Below are 22,079 nucleotides of genomic sequence, written 5' to 3' on the forward strand. Positions count from 1 at the left end.
GGCCCCTCTTTCTCTTTAATCCTGTTAAATCAGTTTGCTCAGCAAACGCAATCACTGATGCAATCATGAGACCGGGGCACGTTCGGGATTTAAAGGATGATGTCAAACGGGCCCACCTTTTTCTTTCCTTGTCGGCGCAAAAACAGCAGCCCTGAGGCGCCGGCTGCATAACATAAGTGTGGAGAAGCTGCGGCAGCACAGCAGGGGACAGCGCACAGGGGAAAAAAAACAACACTAAACCCACTCAAGAGATTAGTGTCCACATGTCCCGGCAGCAGAAGCGCCGCCCGACTTTGTAAAGCTGTGTAATTTGTCTCTGGAGGTGGTTCGGAGTGGGATCATTTTGGTCAGACTGTGCGCAACGCTCGGTTCTCTCTTTGGCTTCACTGACTCTGTGGACGGCCAGCGGTCCCCTGGGGGTCAGTGCCTCAAGGCTAAGCACAACAATGCCAGGCGATGGATTCACCATTAAAAATCGCATCAGGAATATGTTGCGCTCTCCATCGATCAAGAGCAAAAAGAGCATCAAAGAAAACCTCACCAGCAAGGTAGGAAACCCTTCCTCCCGCTTCATTAAAAGCAGCCACAATAAAAAAAAGCTCCATTCTGCTGGAGACTGTCATCTGTAATGTTGGATGTGGTCTAAATATAAAAAGATGGTAGAGATACGACTTTACAGCAAGAACGAGAACTTTCTGTGGTTATTGTAATAACAACCATAAGTAATAAGTGCTATGTTGAAATGAAGTTTTGCCCAACCTGGCAACCCAAAATTAGTTAATTCTCATGATTTGTAACTCATCTACTCACACTTTAAGTGAATCGTTTGTTACAACCTTTGGTCTTCTTTGATTTATTTTTTGATGGCCTTTTATACTGCTTTACTCATTGTTTTCTGGAACTATTGCTTGTGTTGCATGTGTGTCAGTAGGACAACACACTCCGCTGAATTCATTATGTTCTAAAGCACAGTGACAGCAGCTGCTTCATAATTCCTAAGACAGACAGACAGCGAGTCCTGCCAAGCCAGCTGTCACGTCTTCTGTTTCAGGCCAAACCCGCTCATTTATCAAGTACCCTTTACACCTGAAAAATCAATGAAAACCATTACGTTTGATTTGTGTTTGTTTTCTGTCATGAAAAATCCGGGAAGCATCTGACTTGCATGCCAGCAAAGAGTGTTATCTCTGCTGGCGTGCAACAACCAAGTGACCTGTGGAAAAATATTAACAGAATAATGAATGAAGCCCAGAGCAACAACAACAAAATGCCTCCAAAACACAGCAACTTTTGTACAAAAGTAGAACACAAACATAACAGAGGACTATTATTCATTTAGTCCTTTTTGCTCCCTGAAATGGTTTCTAAAATTTGGTGTTTTTGGGTTTGTGGGTATGTTTCATCAGAACTTCTTTATTGTCGTTGTGTTTTTTATCTCAAGCCGTCAAACGTGTTCATTCTCCACTCATCTAAACGCCCGGTCAACATTTGTGTTGAATTCGTTGCCGAGGAGAGTTGGACGGTGGATTCTGTTTCAATCCGTCTGCTCCCTCAACAGTTCCTCAATCCTCAAAGTGAAATCCCCGTGTTGTGCCTCTACAGGTGACTTTAGAGAAGGTGCTGGGCATCACCGCCACTGGGAACAGCGGACTGGCCTGTGATCCCCGATCTGGACTCGTGGCCTATCCTGCAGGGTAAGATGAATGACACTGTTTACGCACCATTATCGCATCATCTACCCTTTGACTTATCAGCACTCCACACACTCCCAGCTCCCTTATCATATCTACCTCCAGCAGATGTTTAGTGTGCAAATTTCCGTCTGTGAGTGTTATCTGGTCACCATCTCAGAGGAACTAAGGAGGAGAACTCTGTGGGTTTCCTCATCAGAGGAGCTCCAAAGCTCTTTATCCCCTCCTCAGGGAGGCTTTCTTTGACTGTGATGTAATGAGCTACAGAGTGCTGTGCTGTATTATTAATTGTGTGCAAACAATGACACTAGCTGTGCTAGCCTTCTCAGTGTAGAGTGGCTGTACAATTGCGATGCTCAGGACCTGCAGCAGCACCACCAGGGTGAAAGCATAGTTTAATAGCAAGCATAGTGGGTCCTGTGACTCTGTAACACAATCGATCTGCTTTTGTATTTCTTCCAAATTTCTTCTGACAAATCTGTATTATTACTAAGAGAGTAAATAGCTGAAAAGAAAACAAGTCTGAGCTGTTCTGTTCAAGTAGTGATTCATGTTTGTACAAGAAGTGCTGGCACGAGCCCCTTACTGTACACAGGTGGTGGGTGTGTGCGTGCATCTGGTTGTGTTTGTCATTTTTAGCGAGCTTCATTCTTCACAAATAGTGCACAATCTGGCAACACCCCCCCCCCCCCCCCCGCTGTCCCCATTTAAATCTGTACAAGCTGTAGTAGGTGGTATGTAGTTTCCTGGCACAGAACCCAAGAACTAACAGTTCAGTAACAGGTGGCTGTAGCTCAGGTGGAGGAGCAGCCGTCTGCCAATCGGAAGGTCGTGGTTTGATGCCCAGCTTCCTCAAACCACACGGCGAAGTGTCTTTGGGAAGACACTGAGCACCACGGTGCCGCCGACACGTCCATCTGTGTGTGATGGAGAAAAAAAGCACAGTGTAGCCTGTAACACTGTATGGACGTACCGTACCAATGGGTGGATGAATGGGTGAATGCTGCTTGTAGTGTAAAAGCGCTGCCTTTGAGTGATAAGTGCTATACAAGCACAGTCCATTTACCATTTAAGTGGACTGTAGATCTGTGTGACGCCCATGGACAAAGTGCAAAGAGGAAGCTCTTTTAACAGGAACCTTTATGATATCTGGATGATTTGAATATGGAAAGGAAACACTAAAATAAACTGCGTACAAATGATTGGAGGTGAAGATTATTTAGTTTTCTTTACAGTTTGCCTTTTCTTTTTATTGTCATTTGTCGCTTTTAGGTTTAGAAAAAAAAGAATAGTCCTCGTTTGCCCTACTGCCAAGAGTTAGATGAGCAGATTGATGCCCCTCTTCTGACTAAACGGTCAGTTGGGAGCTAGCACCAGCAGCTGCTTATAGCATAGCTTAGCATAGCATACATTTTGGAAGCTTAGTGCCTACCAGCCCTTCCCAAACCAAAAATTAAAAAGCTGCACATCCTTCATCTAAATGCAGAGTAGGGTTATTTATTGCCTTCTGAAGAGAGCCAGCCGGTTTCCCAGCTCGCGTTGTCCAGTTGAAGCTTCATATTTAGATCCCAGTTTCCACAAGAAAGTGTAATAAGTGTTTATTTCCAAATATGTTGCACTTTTCTGTCAAGATATAAGATATCATATATATCTGTAAAAGTACACGAAGTAACCTCTTCTATACACTTGGTATTACCAGTGGCTTCCAAACTTTCTTGCTTCCGAACTCTCTGCTATAAAGCAGCAACTGGTCAGGGTGACATTAGATGTCTGAGAGTTCCAGCTCCAACAAACCACTTATCTTTCCGAAATTTGTGTTATTCTAATTTTTGACACCATGATTTCACACATTTTACCATAACATGTGTATTGCTCCTAAAGTCCTGATGAATATCGGTTATTTGCCTGTATGATCACCACTGATGATGTTAGTGTTGATAATACTTAATCAGTCACTCCCTTATCCCCTCGTCACATCAAAGTTAAAACATAAGATTAGGTGATGAATTATTCATTTCATCATTAATTCAATGAAGTTAATCACTTTCAACGCCTTGGCAACATGACACAAAACACACAGTGGGAATTTTCCACTTACATTAGATTATTAGCGCTGCACATTTATTTACGTGTAGATACCCAGATGTGTTCCAGATCAGTTGTTTGTGTCGCTGTAATTTCTCCTCTTCCATTTACAGATGTGTGGTGGTCTTGCTGAACCCCAAAAAGAGCAGACAGTACCACATTATCAACACTTCAAGGTGAGTCACACACAAACACAATCTGCGTTTTAAACAGAGCAACATGGAACCGTAGAAATGAAATTTGAGTCACACTGAGATGCTTCTCTTTTTCTGTCTCTCTTTAACAGAAAAGCTATCACCGCTCTGTCCTTCTCGCCGGACGGGAAGTACTTGGTGACAGGAGAGGTGAGCCTCCTCACTGTCAGTTTTTTCATTCTTTGTTGCCCCTCCGAGGATTTTGCTCCTGCCTTCGAAGGTCTTTGTCTCAGCAGGATTGGTCTTCATAATGAGGAGGATTTAAATGTTTACCAGAGTATTTAGTGAATAAGATTCGAACAGGCTGCGGTTGTGCAGGGTATTAGGAGATAGAAGCGCTTTGGCTTTTTGCAGAATGCTGTGTCAATGGTGATCCTGCAGCCTCCATGTGTTTTCAGCCCGTTATAGCCTCGCCCCTTTAGGACGTCCAAGTTTTGTCGTGTCACAGTTTAACGTGTCTTGCCAGTGACTCGTCCTTACTCAGTTTTGTTGTAGTTACAACACGGGCCTCGGCACAACATGCCACCTTAATCCACCCCAGCCGATGAAAGCCGATTAAAGACTTCTCTGTGTAGGTGGGCACGCAGCGGTTGTCATGGCTGCGGAGAGCAAAGTTCAAAAGACCAAATACGCCAACTGAATTCCAAAGTTTGTAGCTTCCCACTAGAGATACTTGGAGTTATGGAACTGCTTTCCATTTTGTTGGGAAATCTTCAGATATTCATGAAGGTTTTTTTTCTCTCCCAATTTGGTGAGCTACACAGAACATCAAAGTTCTCTGTGTACCTGCTGTTCTCTGTGATCAAAGCTGAGAGCTTCACGGCTCTGTTAGTGGATTTTATTTAAGCCTTTAAAGTGTTGAAGATATTTCTGAGTGGATTATCTGATGTCTCTCTCACACACACTCATTCATCAAACGCCGGCTGATTTGCATACAAGGACAGGCTGACAACAGACTTGCTATCTGTTTTTTTTCGTCCGCTCTTTTTATTTGTTTCTCTACTCTTTTGTATGCAGCTCTGACTTTAGTTCAGTGTCATCCATATTCAACGTATTTCAGACAGCCCGTCCTCGTACTCGTTGACTGCAGCCTTCGAGAAGTCGTTCTGCCACAGAAGAGACTGCACAAATAGCCTGCCGACCTTTTGATCCCGTAGAGGGAATAATGTGTGCAGGCCAAGCGACAAATAACTGTATTCAGTCGGAGGATAGGGAGGATAATCTCTTAGAGAGCTTTATAGACCGGAGGGACAGGTGATCGCTGCCCCGTGTGTTGCCAGTTCCAGTAGATTTTCAGACCTGAAAAAGAATGAACAATTTTTCTCTCAGTTCACACGGTCTAGCCCTTCAGCCCTGTTTCCTTTTCATCAGAGCGGTCACCTACCTGCAGTGAGGCTGTGGGACGTTGCAGAGAGGAAGCAGGTGGCAGAGCTCCAGAGGCACAAATATGGCGTGTCCTGTGTGGCTTTCTCTCCCAACAGCAAATACATAGTCAGCGTGGGAAACCAGCATGACATGATGGTGAACGTCTGGGCATGGAAGGTTGGTCTCATTTTAGAGTTTTGCGGCAGGCTTAACATGCTGTTATCCCTATAACCTATATTATTAAGCATATTCAGGGGTCATAAAAAGGCTATTTAGTCATTCTAGATTCAGAAATATCAGGACAAATATGCGCTTGGGTTACGAGGCACTGGTCAGTTTGACATTTCTGTCAAAACTTCAAAAACATGACAATGTAGGAGGCAAGCGATGATAATATGCGGAAAACGTACGCGTATTCAAACTTTAATCAACTAATGTGCATGAAAATGAAGAATAAATCATACATTTGGGCGGCTTATTTCTTTATTATACAGAATTCTAATTTACATTAAATAATTTACAGACATACTCTGAATCAGACAGTAGTTCACAGCCCACTTTGATAGATAATTAGCTCTTGTACGCTCTCCCACGAATGAGGTTAGTGAGAAAAAGGTGGGAAAAAGACATGTGCCTAATTGCATGTGCCGAGATAAATCTGACTTTTTGACCGCGAGGGCGCCTTCCAATAGGTGCTGATTCAGCCAATTGCCTGCATTGCCCAAAGTTACTTAAAACATTAACACATAAATTGCCACAAAGCATATGGGGTTTAGATGATGTAAGACTGAAGGTCTATAAATGTTCTGTTTCATTAAATAGATTAATAGAATACCTAAAAGTATGAAAGAAATAAAGAAATGAGCCTTTAGCTGCTTCCTCCTGCTTCCAGACTCTCTGCTAAAATGCTAAGCTAGCCGGTATCTTCAACATACAAACCCAAGAGTGATAGTAATCTTTACCTAGAAAGTCATAGTTAAGTGATACCTGTGACTGAAGTCAGTATTTGACAATTCTGAACAGAAATAAAATGTTTTTGTGGTAAAACTGGATCGTAACGACATTAAGCTCTGAAACAGCACTGTGAATCTTTGCGAAACCCGTGTCTTTTTTTCGTTCCCCTGCAGAAAGATGTAGTCGTGGCCGCTAACAAGGTGTCCAGTAAAGTGACAGGTGTGTCGTTCTCTGAGGACAGCTCCTACTTTGTAACTGTTGGAAACCGGCATATCAAGTTCTGGTATCTGGACCACTGCAAGGCCAACAAGGTATGAAAGCAGGCTGTAGTTTGTGGCTTTTACAGGGTTTTGAGCCAGTTATGTAAATTGTAGGTTTCCCTTTGCTTCATTACTGCTCAGAGCCATTAAAACAATGTTCCCATTGTTTCATATTTGCAAATAACGTAGCAAATAGAACATATCGGCTGCACACTTAACAGCGATAACCACTTCAGTCTTTAGAGATTTACCAGCTAACCCTCTGTGGTATGCAGGCCAGGGCACCTGTGCCTCTGCTGGGCCGCTCCGGGCTGCTGGGAGAGCTGAGGAACAACTTCTTCTGCGATGTGGCTTGTGGCCGGGGCTCTAAATCTGACTCCACCTTCTGCATAACTTCCTCCGGGCTGTTGTGTGAGTTTAACAGCAAGAGGACGTTGGACAAGTGGGTGGACCTACGGGTGAGTGACAGAGATGTCTCCAACATCAATGGAGGGGTGTTTGGACTCTTTAAGCGACACCACTGTTAATCCTGAGAAGTTCTATGCAACAAATGGAGGGGATGTCAGTAGAGTGTTATTCCATTCACATAAATGCTGTGTATTTAAGCTGAATGGTCCGATTCAAGCCTTTTCTAAATTCATGACATGAATATCCATCTTTGATGCTTCATCAAGAGGTGAACATGAAAGTGTGCTGGCTCTGCTCCTGTCTTCTGCCAGAGGATTAAAAAAGACTTAGCAGGAAGTACAAGGACAGGATGTATCTGGAAGTATTCCAGTGGGGAGGCTTTTTGTATTACTCTGTAAACTAAACCTACTGAAACTATTCTGTTGTATTTGCAGGTGTAGATTTTGCAAGGCAAAGTGTTATGAATATTCTGTGCAGAGCTTTTTAGTGAACCTGTGTTCTTATTGTGTTTCGCCCGGCCTTGTAGACGGGCGTGGCCCAGTCCCTGTCTCTGTCTGAAGATATGATCTTCTGCGGCTGTGCTGATGGAACGGTGCGAGCCTTCAGCCCTGCTGACTTGCACTTTGTGTGCACGCTACCGCAGCCGCACCCCGTGGGCTCCGACATCTCTGCCCTCACAGAGGCCAGGTGAGGAAGAGCTCAGGAGCAACGCAGCCTTCAGTTGGCAGCAATCCACAGCGCGATCAAATCTATGACTCTATTTATAGAGCCTCCTGTCTCAAGTGGCTTCGGTTAACAGTCTAAATCGCCTCTCTGTGCTTTTTCTTAAGAAAGCTCGAGATGAAATGCATTTCTGTTCTTTTATGTTCCACGGCCTTTACAAAATCATTTCAACCTTTCTCTCTACAGCCATCTATTCAACACCAAGGCGGATGCCCGTTACCCAGACTCGATTGCTCTTACCTATGACCCTGTGAGCTGTTGGCTCAGCTGTGTGTACAATGACCACAGTCTGTATGTGTGGGATGTGAGAGATGTGCACAGGGTGGGGAAGGTGCACTCTGCCCTCTTCCACGCTGCATGTGTCTGGGACCTGGAGGTAAGGACTTACAGGTGGAAAGTTTTCATTTCTATCAATGAGAAAGAGAAGGCGGTGATTGCTACATATTAGAATCACGTCATTAATTTAGTTAGAGCTCTGCATCGTAGAATTTACATTTTGAAGCTATGGGTGAGTGTTCAGGGTAATGTTGCCGAGGCATTTATGCAGTGGTGAACAAATGTTGTAACCATGAACAGCTACACAAGCAAAATATTATCTGATTACCAAAGCACATAAAGTTAGAGATGATGTCTAATAATACTTGTTAAGACTTGTAAAAAGTCCAAAAGCCATAATCTGTTATAGCCCAGGGATGCATCAGTGTCCATGGAGGTTTTCCCTGGAGGTAATTGGTTATTTTAGCAGGACAATGCCAGAGCTCGTTCTGTGCAACTTTCCATCGCCTCACAGACACAGAGTGTGTGTGCTTGACCGGCCAGCCTGCAGCCCAGATCTGTCTCCTATTCGAATGTATGATGCATTATGAAGAGGAAAATCCGACAACAACAAACACGTACAGTTGAGAGGATTAAATCTTGTATTCAGCAAGAACGCATGCAGATTCTTCTGAAAAACGTCAACAATTAGGAGCCTCGGTTCCCAAATGATTGAAAATGTAACGACAAGGAAGGCTGGTGTAACACCACGATAAACAAGGAGGATTCTTTTGTTTGTATGTTGCCGCCATCAAATTCTAGATTATTTAGCAGTTTTAAGATGAAATTAAGTTGAGCGGTGACCCTGAAACGATTGTGTTAAAGAAAGGTTCAGACGAAAACATTTTAGAAAAATTCAGAGCTTTTCAAGAACTGGATTTCCAGCTCTGTGAGATATTCTGGCTGTTTTTCCTGCACTGCTCATTTTGTGTCGGTCCACAGATTTTCAGTGAAAAAACTCTCTCTTGAGATCGTTTATCATTCACCTCTATTTTGAGGTTTGTTTTGGCCCGTTGTTGTAGAGACCATCCTCTTTTCATATTCAGCTTTTGCACTTCTGGTGAAATGTTTTCATTCAGAAAAAGTTTGTATCTGATTTATAGATAATTTCTTACACCAGGGAAATGTTCCCCCTGCTACTGGCTGCAACATGATACACCCACCACTTTGTTTCACAGTTTGAAAGGTGGTTTGTTTCTTTTACCAGTTGTTGCAAAATTTGTTCTGCAAACTGCTTTTTTTTTTTTTGCAGCCACAATGTTCTTTTTAAACTTTATGAGACCACGTAACTTGTTTTCGAAATGCATTGGGTGATACACAACTGAAAAGGAGGAGTTATCTTGTGCCTAAGATAGTAGAAACTAAAATGTGCAGGTGCCTGTGGGTGCACATGCCATTGTCAGTCCTTACACTGTAAAGATTAATAGCCCAATGAAACATTCCCTGAACTGGTCGACCTTCCTCAGATGTTTCCAGATGTTCCCGGGGAAATGGTTGCGGGTCTCTCGTCGGGTACATTCCTCACTTGTTCGGCTGATAACACCGTAAGACTGTGGCACACAGAGGACTGGACGCCGTCTCACGTTCATTCTCAGAACATCCTCAGCAGCGTGAGTTTGCTCTTTTCCTCAAACAGAAGGGCTAACATTTCAAGAACTGCTCTCTCCTTGATGGACTATTTCACCGCCGTCCATTTGCTTTGCAGGATCTCTTGAATATTATCTACGTAGATGGGAACACGAGTGCTTTGCTGGATTCCGAATGTACTGCACATGGGAATGCAGACAAGTCGGGGGATGCGCAGACAGCAGAACTCAAGACAGGCATCAGAACCATCTGTGTTAGTCCAGATGGCAAACACCTGGCATCTGGAGACCGCAATGGGATGCTGAGGTAATGCAAGAAGTCACAAATAGAGATTGATGGGCGCGAGTGACCTCATTTCTGAAATGTGAATTCATATTTTGCAGGGTTCATGACCTCAGCAGCATGGAGGAGATTCTGAAAGTGGAGGCCCACGATACTGAGATCCTCTGTCTCGAATACAGTAAACCAGACACAGGTTTGTGTGTGTGTGTGTGTGCATGTGTGAGTCTCGTTATTTACAGCTTGCTTTAAGACTATCTCTGCATTGGCTGTGCATGTGCATGGTTGCTGATAGGTCTGAAGCTGCTGGCCACAGCGAGCAGGGACCGCCTGATCCACGTCCTGAACGCGGGCGAGGACTACGGTCTGGTGCAGACGCTCGACGAGCACTCTTCATCCATAACAGCCGTCCGCTTTGCTGGTGAGCCACTCGAGTCGTCTGACAGCTAATCTTTCCTTAATCCTGGCTCTCACCTCCTCTCGGTCTCACATGAAGTCCCTCTTTAACTTGATCACAGTACCGATTGTCGCTACACGTTTAGTCAGGCGGAGTTCTCTTTCTATTATTGAACAAAGTCTTTTCTATTAGTCTTTTTCCCGCTTTCAGCTCCCGTCACTGATTTCTAATTTACTCTGTGATTTGCGATGCTTCACTAGTTTATCTCTAGAATGTTAAATGGATTGTAAATTATTATTGAACACCAGAAATGGCATGTAGATGAGAAGCAGCAGGTTATTTGTTTGCCTCGGGCCTAATTAGGTGGGGTTTATCATGTCTGCCGAAATAGCTGATGATTAAGTGGATTTCTTTTGTTGTTGTTTTTTTTTTTAGCCAATGACAACAAGGTGAGGATGGTCAGCTGTGGGGCAGACAAAAGCATCTATTTCCACACAGCACACAAGGTAAATTTATCTTTCATCAAATGTGTCGAATGAGATGCAGTTAACTCGCACAGATACATGCAAAGTTGCACAAAAAATCTCACAAACTAAGAATCTCAGAATTAACCGAGTATATTGATTACTGAATATGAAGCTGTAACCAGAGGACAGTGAGAAAATGCATTTTTCTTGCTATTTCCGAGTATTTGATGAACAAAACAGCCTTACTGAGCGCAATGTGAAACCACACATCACAAAAGTGGTTAACAAATGATTTTCTTGAAGGAGTTTCAGGACCACTTCAGTACTTGGGACTAAAATTCTTTATCATTTCCTTTAAATTAGGACTTGGCAACACAGAAGTCCCACTTTTAGCATTTTAACTACATGTTTAGAGAAGAAGAAAAAGAAAAAGTAAACGAAAGGGTCGTGCTTGAGTTCCTCCGCTGTTGCTTCTGCTTACAAGAGCTGATTTGTGTTCAAAGTCCCCAAAGATGCACCATTCTTCTTGTTAAATATAAGACATAATTCGGGCTACTGCTGGAACATTTCCCAAAGCACAATAAACAATGTCTTGTTAGTCTTGTTAGGAAAACTTCTCCTCAGCATCCAGACGTTTAGAAAGTAAGGCAGAGCTTAAATGAGCATCCTCTGTGCTGCTTTTTTAACATGCTCTGTGTTTTCAAGGATCCTAAATGAAAGATAATGGCTAATCATTATGGCTGTGTCTTTAGGAAGATGATGATGATGACTGATGATGATGATGTTAGTCAAACATTGATTTTCCATGGTTGGAACTACATAAACCATTGGATTTGCCCGTAGCTCACATTCATTCTACCAAACGTCAACAGCAACAATTCAACTCTCAGTTGTCTGGTTGTATAGATCAGGTTTGCTCTTGCAAACCGTATAAATACTCACTTTCCTTTGTGTCTTCATCCATGTAAGTGATGTAAAATTTAGTTATGTTCTGTGTTAGACACGCGTATATAAAAAAGAAAGAATACCAACTTTCCATTCTAAAGTTTCACATAGTGGGACGTCATAAGGAAGGACTATCTGGTACTCACCAGGGTCTCGAAATGAGATAAATACAATCTCAGATAAATACACACTTAACATATTATTATGCTGAGTCATTGTTTATTTATCAAAAACTAAGTCAAAATGCTGAAGCACAGTGTGAAAAACTAAGGACACTGCATGACTCAATAGCTTTTAGAACCACCTTTACCAGGAATTACTTGAGGTAATTGTTTTCTGTATGATGTTATCAGTTTTTCACACTTTGGCCCACTCTTCTTTATAACTTTGCCTAACTTCCTTGAGGTTTTTCAGACATTTCTTTTAGCACAGCTCCCTTCAGGTCTCACCACAGTATTGCAACCATTGCAACACCTTCTTCTGCCGTTCTGTTGTAGATTCGCCGCTCTGTTTGGGATCATTGTCTTGTTTCATGAACCAACTTCAGCCAAGCTTTAGCCGTCAGACAGATGGCCTCACATTTTGATTCTAGAACACTTTGGTATACAGTGGAGTTCACGGTGGACTCAATGACTACAAGGTGCCCAGATCCAAGCTCGAATCGTCAGCACTCCACTTCTGTGCTTAACAGCTGGTGCGAGGTGTTTGTGCTGATATGCTGTGTTTGGTTTTCTCCAAACATGGCGCTGTGTATTATGACCAAACATGCTGTTGTTCATCTCTGGTTATATTTGCCAAATTGTAAGACTCATAAAGGACCAGATGATTGGCTTTTTAAAACTCCTGATGTATGAAACCTTATAATTGAAAGCTGTATATCTATTATATTATATTGTGTTTCAGTTGGCACTTCTTTGTTTCTGCAGACTGAAAGGGGAACAGAGTTCAGGCGTTCTCACCACATGGTGAGGAAAACAACACTTTATGACATGGGTGTAGACGCCACCTCCAAGTACGCAGCTGTTGCCTGTCAGGACCGCTGCATCAGGTGAGTGCGTGTGCATGTGCGTGTGGGTGTTTTTGCAAAGGCTCATATGGTTAACACTTTATTTTCCTTCTGAATGCAGGATTTTCAACATCAGCAGCGGCAAACAGAAAAAGCTCTACAAAGGATCACTGAGTGAAGATGGCAGCTTGCTCAGGGTAACAGTCCTCTCCGCACTCCACGCACCAGAGACCTTCCCACTGAAACATACACTTCAAGAGCTAAAGAACTCTCGTATTTATGTCCGACAGGTTCAGGTCGATCCCTCGGGTCAATATGTGGCTACCAGCTGCTCCGATAAAAACATCAGCATCTTTGACTTCTACACCGGGGAGTGTGTCGCCACTATGTTTGGACATTCTGGTAACACCACAAGCACACACACACACACACACACACACACTAGTTACGTGTAATTCAAATGAGCTACGGATCAATTCTACTTCTATAGCAGGGAGGAAGCATAGGCAGCCCTGGCAACATAATATACAGTAACTCACAGGCCTTTATATTCTGCTTTGTTTTACAGAAATCGCCACTGGGATCAAGTTTACCAATGACTGCAAGTATCTGATCTCTGTATCAGGAGACAGGTGAGAGGCTTTCCTGTATGTGATTAATTTAGACTCAGGACACAGTCATATCTGGCGTTAACGTGGGTCTTTGGTTGATCTTACTGGACCCATCTTTAGTCTCCAGTTAATGCATACAATGGGCGACACAGTTTTAAGGGATTTATGAAAAACAAACAGCTAATTATAGCTGCAGATACTTGATTTGCTGCAAGACTCTGCCATAAATGTTGCCATTTTTGACCAATAGGGAGCTGGAAATGTGTTTGCAGGCGGTTTCCTCCTTTGTGACGCTGGCTTGAAATCTTAAATATTTAACGCTTACGCGCTTTTATCTTCCAGCTGTATCTTTGTATGGCGACTTGCTCCAGAACTGACCATCAGCATGAGAGAGAGGCTGTACCAGCTCCAACAGAACCTAAACATACCACCCGGCAAGACCTCCAGACTCAGGTGACGACATAACTGCTTATTCTCAACATTCACAATGGAACCTACAGCTGACGATCAAGAGCCCAGCTGGAGTACTCGTGTCACATGTCGTTATGTTCTAATGCACACAGGACACTCCTCATTTTGACTCTCTCATTGCGTTGCTGTAGGCGGGAGGTGCATAGCGCTCCTATTCTGAGCGGTCTGTCCTCTGACAGCGAGCACGAGCACGAGGAGGAAGAGGAGGAAGAGGAGGAAGAGGAAAGAGGGCAGAACGACGACACCAAGGACCGCGATGACAACACAAGCACCGCTTCTTCTGACAGCAGCCAGGGAGAGGAGGACACAGGTACTGCCTGATTATTAACAGCATGAGAACACAGATAAAAGTGGCACAGCAAGGGGAACCAAGTAGGTTGTAGAGGGAAGTTTTCTTACTGCGCTGACCCCGACATTTCACTTCACTGTCACTGTAGATAAATCTGACAAGTCACATGGAAACAGAAATTCCCTTTTGTGATTGTTAACAAAATTTTGTTTATTGTGCACCTTCTTCCAACAGGAGGCTCAGACGATGGGCAGGACTGGGAGCTGAGAAAGGTAGGACTGTTAAAAGTTTGAATCAAATAATAGGCACTGGTAATAAACTGCGAGGAACTCTGTCCTCACTTAACTAAAACCATCTCGCTGATTTTTGCACTGCTTTCACAGATGAATTTAGATACAGGTGTTCATTGTCAGTGGTGCGTGGGAAAATCATGTTTCATAGCAAACAGATGAGGTGGCGAACCGTGAACATTTTCTTTGCGTTTGCTCCCCAGCATGAAGTCGTCGGCCAGGTCATTCCTGACCCCACTAACCGCCCGCGGAGGCGTTGGTCTCATCGTATGGGCTCGCTGGAGCTCATGGTTAAATCCATGCTGGATCTGAGGCAACTTGAGAACTTTGGTCACAAGAAAAACCCCAACTGTCCCCCTTGTGACCGAGAGAGACAGAGCACATCCAGCCTCAATGAGGTAAGCAGAGTTGAATGTCTGAGGAGGAAGCCACGCATGTGGATCCATGTGCTTGAAATGTCATCGTTGAGTCATCTGTGCTTATTTCCCGCCTCGGCAGATAGAGGAGAGGCCCAGGTGGCACCGGGCGTGGCTCTCCTCACCCACATCCAAGTGTGGCAAAGGAACCGATGGAGCTGTGCTCTTCCCTGAGGAAAATGAAGACGACACAAGTCCCCTGGATGGGTAATACCTCGACTCGGTGATAACGATACTGCTTTTCTAACCTGCGTTGAATGTTCCTCATTGCTTTCATGTTGTCCCTTCCATACGCCAGTGATTACAGGGTGAAGGAGCAGCGGTGCAGCACACAGGGCCGCGCGATCCGCTTTGAGAGCCAAGACAGCCGCAGCCCGGACAGCGCCTGCTCGCTGGACTATGACAGCAGGGAGTCCAGCCCGGATCACGTCCCGGCTGGTAAGGTCACACTCTGATGATGCATCGCTACAAGAAAAGAGACGGTCGGTTAGAATAGTGTGCAGCTCAGGCTGAAATGATGGAAAAGTACAATGCCGGTTTATGAGATTCTCAAATCATCACAATGTGCTTCCATTTCCATTTACACTGTATCCCAATTTTGTTATAACTTGGTGACGTATTAGGAAAATAAGAAGATTTAATCCATTCAGAAGTGAAACTTATGCAAACAGGCTGCGCGGTATTGCTTTCCTTGTGGGCTTTTCTTGCTACAGCTCACAGGAATTACAGGCTGAATTTAAGTGAGAAAAGGCTCAAGTGAAAGATATCCAAGTCATATTTGCATGCTCTATTTTACGTTTCTGTTTGAGTTTACACTTTTTTACTGTGTTGAGTGCAGGATTCTAAATGAAAAGCTCCAACGTTCTTCAAAGCCCTGATATCTCCTCAACGTACAGTAAAGCTGATTCACGCTGAGAGGGATTTGAGCAAACAGAAAGGAGCTTTTTTTTTTTTTTTTTTTTTTTTTTAGCTGAACAAAATAATCCCATGTTACTGCTATGGAAGCCCCAGTGTCCAAGCTGGTGATCTGACTGGTCGAGGTTCATCTTTACCAACCTTTTGTATGCTGTAGATGCACCAAAGTCATACTTTGGCCTCAGCTTCATCTGGTCCTCCTTTCACTTCCAGGTTGCGCAGATGTAGAATCTCTGAGTCAGCGCAGCTCCGATGAGGAGAACGAAGAGAAGGAGGAAGAGAGGAAGGCAACAGTAGTGACGAGCATGGATGAGGCTCTGAGGACAGTGAACGCCCCTGCTGACTACAGTCCGGAGGACTTCCTCAAGCACAACTTTGAGGCGCTGGCAGAGAGCTGCAGCACAGGTACGGCTCCACAAACAATCGCTCGTACCTTTAAGTGGATAGTTTGAGATTTGGTGGAATACATTTATTCTTGATAAGAGCACAGATTCCACTCTAATCCTTGTGCTCTTGGCGTCTGGATGTAGCTTGACAATGTTAAAGCTCACATAAGACTTTTGTATCCCAGATTATCTTGTTATTTTCCCTCACATACAAGACAGGCAGACACATTATTGATTCACTTCTTGGTTTCACTTCCACTGTCTGCTTCTGTCTCCATTTTCCTCTTTGTTGCTGTGCTGTCACCCATCCGCAGCTGAGCAGAGCGGAGTCACCAGGCTCAGTATGTCTTCACGCTTTCTGGCCAGAGGACATGATAACAGGTACTGCTGACCACTTCCGACCAGCGTGAGCTCAAAGATATTATCAAAAACCCATGCGGACGGTGACATGCCGCTCAGCTAAACCATCTTCATACTTTCCCCATCTAGCCAAGCGATAGAAGTGGAATGTTTCATTTTTTTTTTTACAATGAACGTTCACAAGCATATCAAAACGTGAAACCCTTTGTGTAGTTTGATATACAGAGGAAACATGCTTATCGGCTTTCTTTGTCAGCGATTTCATGCTAAATATTAACAGTCTTTAGACCAGCAAACTGCCCAAACTTCTGCTTTTACATAGGTCTTCCTGCTTGTTGATGATCAATTAGCAGCTACTTAATGGCAGCTACTTAATTGAAACTGAAGCAGTCAGGATGAACTAAGGTTTTCACCCTGCTTCTGCGCCTTGGCTGAGTTTTTATAAAATAGGTAATGAAACAGTGAAATAATTCATTTCTGATACACAAAAGCTTTCTTTTACACATGACTGTACATCAAGCATCTCTGTGCAGAGGACCAGCACCTCCAAAGCTTCGTAAATAACACGAAGTATCTTATTTAGGTAATACAAACCAGTTTGACAAAGACTTCATATTTACCGTACAAACCCGAGAGTAGTATTGAGCAGATGTCAAAAAATGTACAAACGGTTTAGTTTGCAAATTAATTTCTCCAACTCAGTAGTGATTTATTTTCTGTGTAGGACAGCGCTTCCGTTTGCCACAGTGACTGGACAGGAACAAACCAGCAACTCTGCAAAGCCTCCGGTGTCGAAAGTACGGCCCTTGATGGATGACGGGGCGAGCAGCAAAGCAGAGGACAAGATCCCCGCCTCTCACGGCAGGATGGAGAGGTAAGAAGGAAACGCAGAGCAGTGCCTGAACGTGGGTTCATTTTCAAAGAGGTTCTGCTAAAGTTTAAAAAAAAAAAACTTTAGTTCAAACAATTCTTTGATCGAAAATGTCCCAAACACGCCACAAGCCGGGCGGTGGCAAAAGGGGGACAAAACAAAGCATTTCAGGCTGATCCGGTGCAGCTCCGGTGTGAGGGATTCCTTCTGGTGTGGGCTTGGGCTTCGTAACACGGCAGACTTTTTACATGCATACAAAAAGCGATGGGACATCCTGAAAAAAGAAAGGAAAAACGGAATACAAAGCAATAAAGCCTATAACGTTACTCTTTTCCATCTCAGAAGGGCTCCCGAGAAAGACTCTCCTCCTAAACTGAGACCCCTGAAGAAGAAGACCACAGGGTCTCACCTGTGGAGGATTTCCAACCCTCAGCCTAAAGCTTCGGCCATGCTGGACAGAACTGCTTGTTTACAGAAGTCACACTCCGCACAGGACTTGGCCACAGAGTGTATGTGTCATTCCCTTTTCCTTTTATATTTGTTGCCCTTTCTGTGATATGCTGCTCTGGCTTTGTATTGAAGTACATTAACCGCATTCGGTGAATATTGTGATGCAGTTGCTCTACCTAAAGACTGGATTTAAACACAATTTACCCTGCTTATTTTACATTTTCCCTCATGTATGTTTACAATCTCCTCATTATTTTTATTTTTTTATAGCTCCTCACCCCCTTGTGCCCTCTAGTGCCCAGAAGGAGTTCTACACGAGACCTCAGCAGCTTTCTCAGAATCATGACGCCACCAAACCTTCCTTTCACTTTTCTTCGCCTTCCTCTGGGTCGCCACAGTCGCCACAGTCGCCTCAGTCGCCACAGTCACCCCTACCATGGGAGAGCCTCAAAATAAAGCCCCAGCACTCCTACATGAACCCCACCGCCAGCTCCATGGCCAAAAGCAGCCGGTCCTCCTCCCTCGGGGACGATCTCCAGTCAGGCTCTCCTCCAAGCTCCCCACGCTTCCCCAAAAGCAGAAGGTCATCTGAGGAGCTGGAGGTTGAGCCTCCTCTGCTCTCCTCATCTCCTGTCACCATTTTTCCGTGCTCCGTCTCATCGGCCTCGTCCTTCTTATCGAGCCCTCCATCAAACAGCCCCCCCCCTACTCCTCCTCATCTTACAGCTACAGTTTCGCCAGCTCGTTTTACTCAGAATGCTCCGCCCTCTCGCATCCCGCTTCCGAAGCAGCCTCTCAGCCCTCGCCGCAGCCTGTGCCTGGAGGTGAATCCGAGCTCGAGCTGGCCTGGAGGCGCATCGGAGACGTCCTCTCCGACAGTAGACGCTGGGTGTGATGTCTCATCTTCTCCTGGAAAAATACAAGGTGAGGCAGGCAGGTTTATTCTGTGGATGTGTCGCATCCCTACACAGAAAAACGACTAATCTGGTATCTGCGTGTTGTGGTTGTTTTTGTCTTGATTGCAGCACGAGGCAGGCAGCTGTCTCTTGGTTCGGATCCTGGGGTGCCATGTTTCTTGCCTGTGAGGCAGAAAAGGGACTCTGTTTTTGACAGGTACAATTTCACATGATTGTTACGCTTTAACCAGACTTTTAACAGATATATGAACTATGTATTTTCCAGAGCAGAATGGTGTCAGCCTCTCATTAATGAAATTATTCATGCAGCACAAATTCCCAGTCCTTTGTTTTTCATTCCAATATGTTATTTCATCCACCAGGATCAGGATTATGACTGTAACTGACTTACATTTCTGACATTTATTCCCAGTGTCAAGGAGGGCGGTCATGTGGCTAAAGAGTGCCCTCTGGTGCCAAAAGAGGCGTCCAGCCCACAGACAGGTTTGGCCTCTCAAACTCAAAACGTACTTTCCAATTTGCCAGTCTCTTTCTGGCCCACTTTCTGCTTTCTGCTTTGTCGGTCTTATGTTTCGCCTTAACGCTGCTCCTCATTTAGAAACATCCATAAGAGTCTGATGCTGAGCTAGCTGGGCTGCGTGTCCTTCGCACTCTGTGGTCTCATACTGGTCTTATCTTTCCACACAGACCATTTCTGTAGAATTAGCATATTCTATAGTCATGTCTCTTCAAGGGATTTAACCTTTTCTTTCAGGCCTCGTGCCACCAGTCTTGTGTTTTTCATGATTTAGGAAAAATGCAGTATTTTCACACACTAATCCTAACAAGTGACAGTCTATTATGCAACATTGTGCTAAAAACATGTTGTACAGTACAGAGCCTTAGTTAAGAAAGTGCCACTGCACGCTACTTTATTCACTTTGCTTTCTAGCTCAGGAAATAAACATATCTAACAGATTTAAAAGGCTAAAGTGGCTACAATAACTTACTTACAATAACTTCAACCTTTCTGCTGAATTTCTCTCCCTGCTGTTTCCTGGACGATAACTGCCTCTCAGAGGAAACACATTTCCTATCATTCCAGTTCAGTTCGGAAGCCATAAATGCCATAAAAGTGATATCTAGTCCACATTTGTTTCCACAACGGTGTCCTGCTGAGGGACACAAGCTTTGAAATTCATTTCGACTTTGTGGAGCAGGCTCCTCGGGCCCCCTTTCTATCATTTCATGCTTCTTCCTTTAATGCTCTTCAAATTTTCGCTCGCTGTTTAATGCGCGCCCACTTCGCTTGTTAACAGCGTGCGTTTGTGTGTGATTTTCCGAGTGTTGTGTTCTGCGCTCGAGAGTCATTGTCTCCATCTATTGCTGCAGATCACTCGATCACCATGGAGACTTGCAGACAGGCCGTTGCCGATCTTCACAGCAGTCTGAGGAAAACCATCGTCCTGTACACAGCGGTCAGTGGGCGTGTGTCTGTAGTGTGTGTGATAGTGTTAAAAAAGGGAATAGATACTTTAAAAGAGTAGAAGATTTGAAGGAAATAACTGGAAATAAAGTTTTTGTTTCCATTTTTAAAATGGGGAGAAGGCCTGAAGCTAAATATTGGGCACCACGGTCAGTCCTTAAGTATCACAGCCTATCAAGAGTTTTGCTCATAATTCCTGCACCGACTTCCAGTCCTGTTAGGTTTCTTAGACTAATTTTCAGTGATGTTTTTGGCCAGGTGAGTGCGAGGGCCATCGCGTGTGGATTTTATTATGTGTTTGGGGTCATCATCCTGCTGTAGACAGTACCTATTTAAATCCCTTAACCTTTTTCAGCTTTTTCTATTCTTATCGACGCTTAATTGAAACTGCTCTTCCACTTACCAGTGGAGCGTTCCCCGCTTCCGCTGGCTGCAACACTTGCTCAAAGCATGCTCAATCCACCCCCGTGCTTAACAGTTGGAGATAAGTCGATTGTAGTATTTTATGGAAAGTTAATAATTGGCACGGAGCTTGCTTTTAAAAAAAAGTATCATGCTTGTTTGGCTGTTTAATTACAAACTTCTTAAGCTGAACTTTATGTTATGGAAATAAGACATTTTTCTTGTGGAACTATTCCCAGAAATTTGAACCGGGAGAGGTTTAACTTTTACACGCACAGTTTCAGTGTCTTATTTTGTCTTAACTATCCAAAACCAAATAAATTCCAACCTCAAAGATAGACAAAAGCAATCATTTGTGTTGATATTGTATTTGTTCATAAACCTGCCTCCAGACTTTCTACTAAAATCTGATAAGCAGGTAAAAACCTGTCTGCCTGCATGTCCGGATGAGTGGCTTACTGTCTTGTGTTCATTAACAACAGTTACTCCAAGAAGACCAAAATCCTAGTGAAGATAAACAAGAGATGAGGAGCACCCTGTCGGAGGCCCTGTTCACCGTTAAGTCTGAACTGGACTCCCTGCCTCACCCCACCTCCCAGTGCAAAGGACCTCTTGGGGACCAAGGGGTCAAAGGTGAGGGTGACAAGGCCCTGGCTCTGCTGGAGCAGTACGCCGAGCTGCTGCTGAAGTCTGTGGAGAGGAAACTGGATACCAAGACCTGAAGAGATGGACGCATGCTCGTTAGTCCCATTCACTTAGAAGAGCCTGACATGTGTAGAATCAATAGCACTGTGAGTTGCACTCTTGTTATTTGCACAAAGATGAGTTTTATGTATAGACTGAATGCAGATGAGATGTCTTTATATGTGGAGCGTTATGCACTGAAAAAATAATTAGTTTTTTTAAAAAGTTGCCTTATTGTCTTGTTGCCATAGCTCTTTTTTTTGTCTGCGCTCCGCTTTAAAAAAAAAAAAATCAAATGTCTTTAGTGTAATGAATTGCTAAATGTCAAAGGGAGAAACGACAGGCACAGAGATCGTGAAGCTACACGAAGAGCAGAAGTAAAACAAGAGAAACGACGAAGCTGACTGAAGACTGTTTGGGTTGCAGAGACTTTGTTACAGATGGGTCCATTAATAATGGTCTTGTTTTAATCATATAGAAGCGGTCACTGTTCTCGCCAATGCGCCCAGTTTTTATTCATTTTGTTGATTAAATTGATTTGGTTTGGAGATTCGTACAAAAACGTTGACTATCAAGCCAGTCTATGACATGCAGTTCGGGCTCTGGTGAACAGGAATTGGGACGTCTACTTGGAACCATGATCATTTATACAAATTTTTATTCTGAACAGTTGAGCTATCTGCATTATCTGCTGCTTGTGTGGCTCTGCGATTAGAGATGGAGGGAGAAGCAGGTTTAAATAGGAGACTTAAGGAAGTGAAGATCAAATGTGAGGATAGAAATGGTTATAATTAGCCAGGAGTTTAGACATATAGTAGGTATCAGATGTAGGATACAGGAATATGTAAGTGATATCGATCTCTGTCAGCCATGTAA

The 22,079-nt window shown here is 43.9% G+C and overlaps 1 protein-coding gene across 1 annotated transcript; it reads left to right on the plus strand.

The window, feature by feature from the left end:
* The first annotated feature begins 446 nt into the window (after window positions 1–446).
* On the plus strand, window positions 447–21,978 carry LOC142374890 (mitogen-activated protein kinase-binding protein 1-like). The gene is made up of 33 exons (XM_075458757.1): window positions 447–548; window positions 1,603–1,694; window positions 3,890–3,952; window positions 4,063–4,120; window positions 5,342–5,512; window positions 6,463–6,600; window positions 6,825–7,007; window positions 7,484–7,644; window positions 7,867–8,056; window positions 9,462–9,605; window positions 9,701–9,888; window positions 9,966–10,057; window positions 10,157–10,282; window positions 10,694–10,764; window positions 12,597–12,718; window positions 12,798–12,873; window positions 12,967–13,078; window positions 13,245–13,308; window positions 13,630–13,740; window positions 13,890–14,068; window positions 14,282–14,319; window positions 14,541–14,735; window positions 14,836–14,960; window positions 15,052–15,191; window positions 15,882–16,073; window positions 16,369–16,435; window positions 17,139–17,288; window positions 17,628–17,794; window positions 18,006–18,659; window positions 18,761–18,848; window positions 19,065–19,135; window positions 20,024–20,109; window positions 21,002–21,978. Exons 1-33 carry the CDS (start codon window positions 447–449, stop codon window positions 21,239–21,241), a joined length of 4,656 nt encoding a protein of 1,551 aa, XP_075314872.1. The 3' UTR covers window positions 21,242–21,978.
* Window positions 21,979–22,079: the final 101 nt, after the last annotated feature.

Source organism: Odontesthes bonariensis, chromosome 24 (assembly GCF_027942865.1).
Source record: "Odontesthes bonariensis isolate fOdoBon6 chromosome 24, fOdoBon6.hap1, whole genome shotgun sequence".
Classification (NCBI taxonomy): domain Eukaryota; kingdom Metazoa; phylum Chordata; class Actinopteri; order Atheriniformes; family Atherinopsidae; genus Odontesthes; species Odontesthes bonariensis.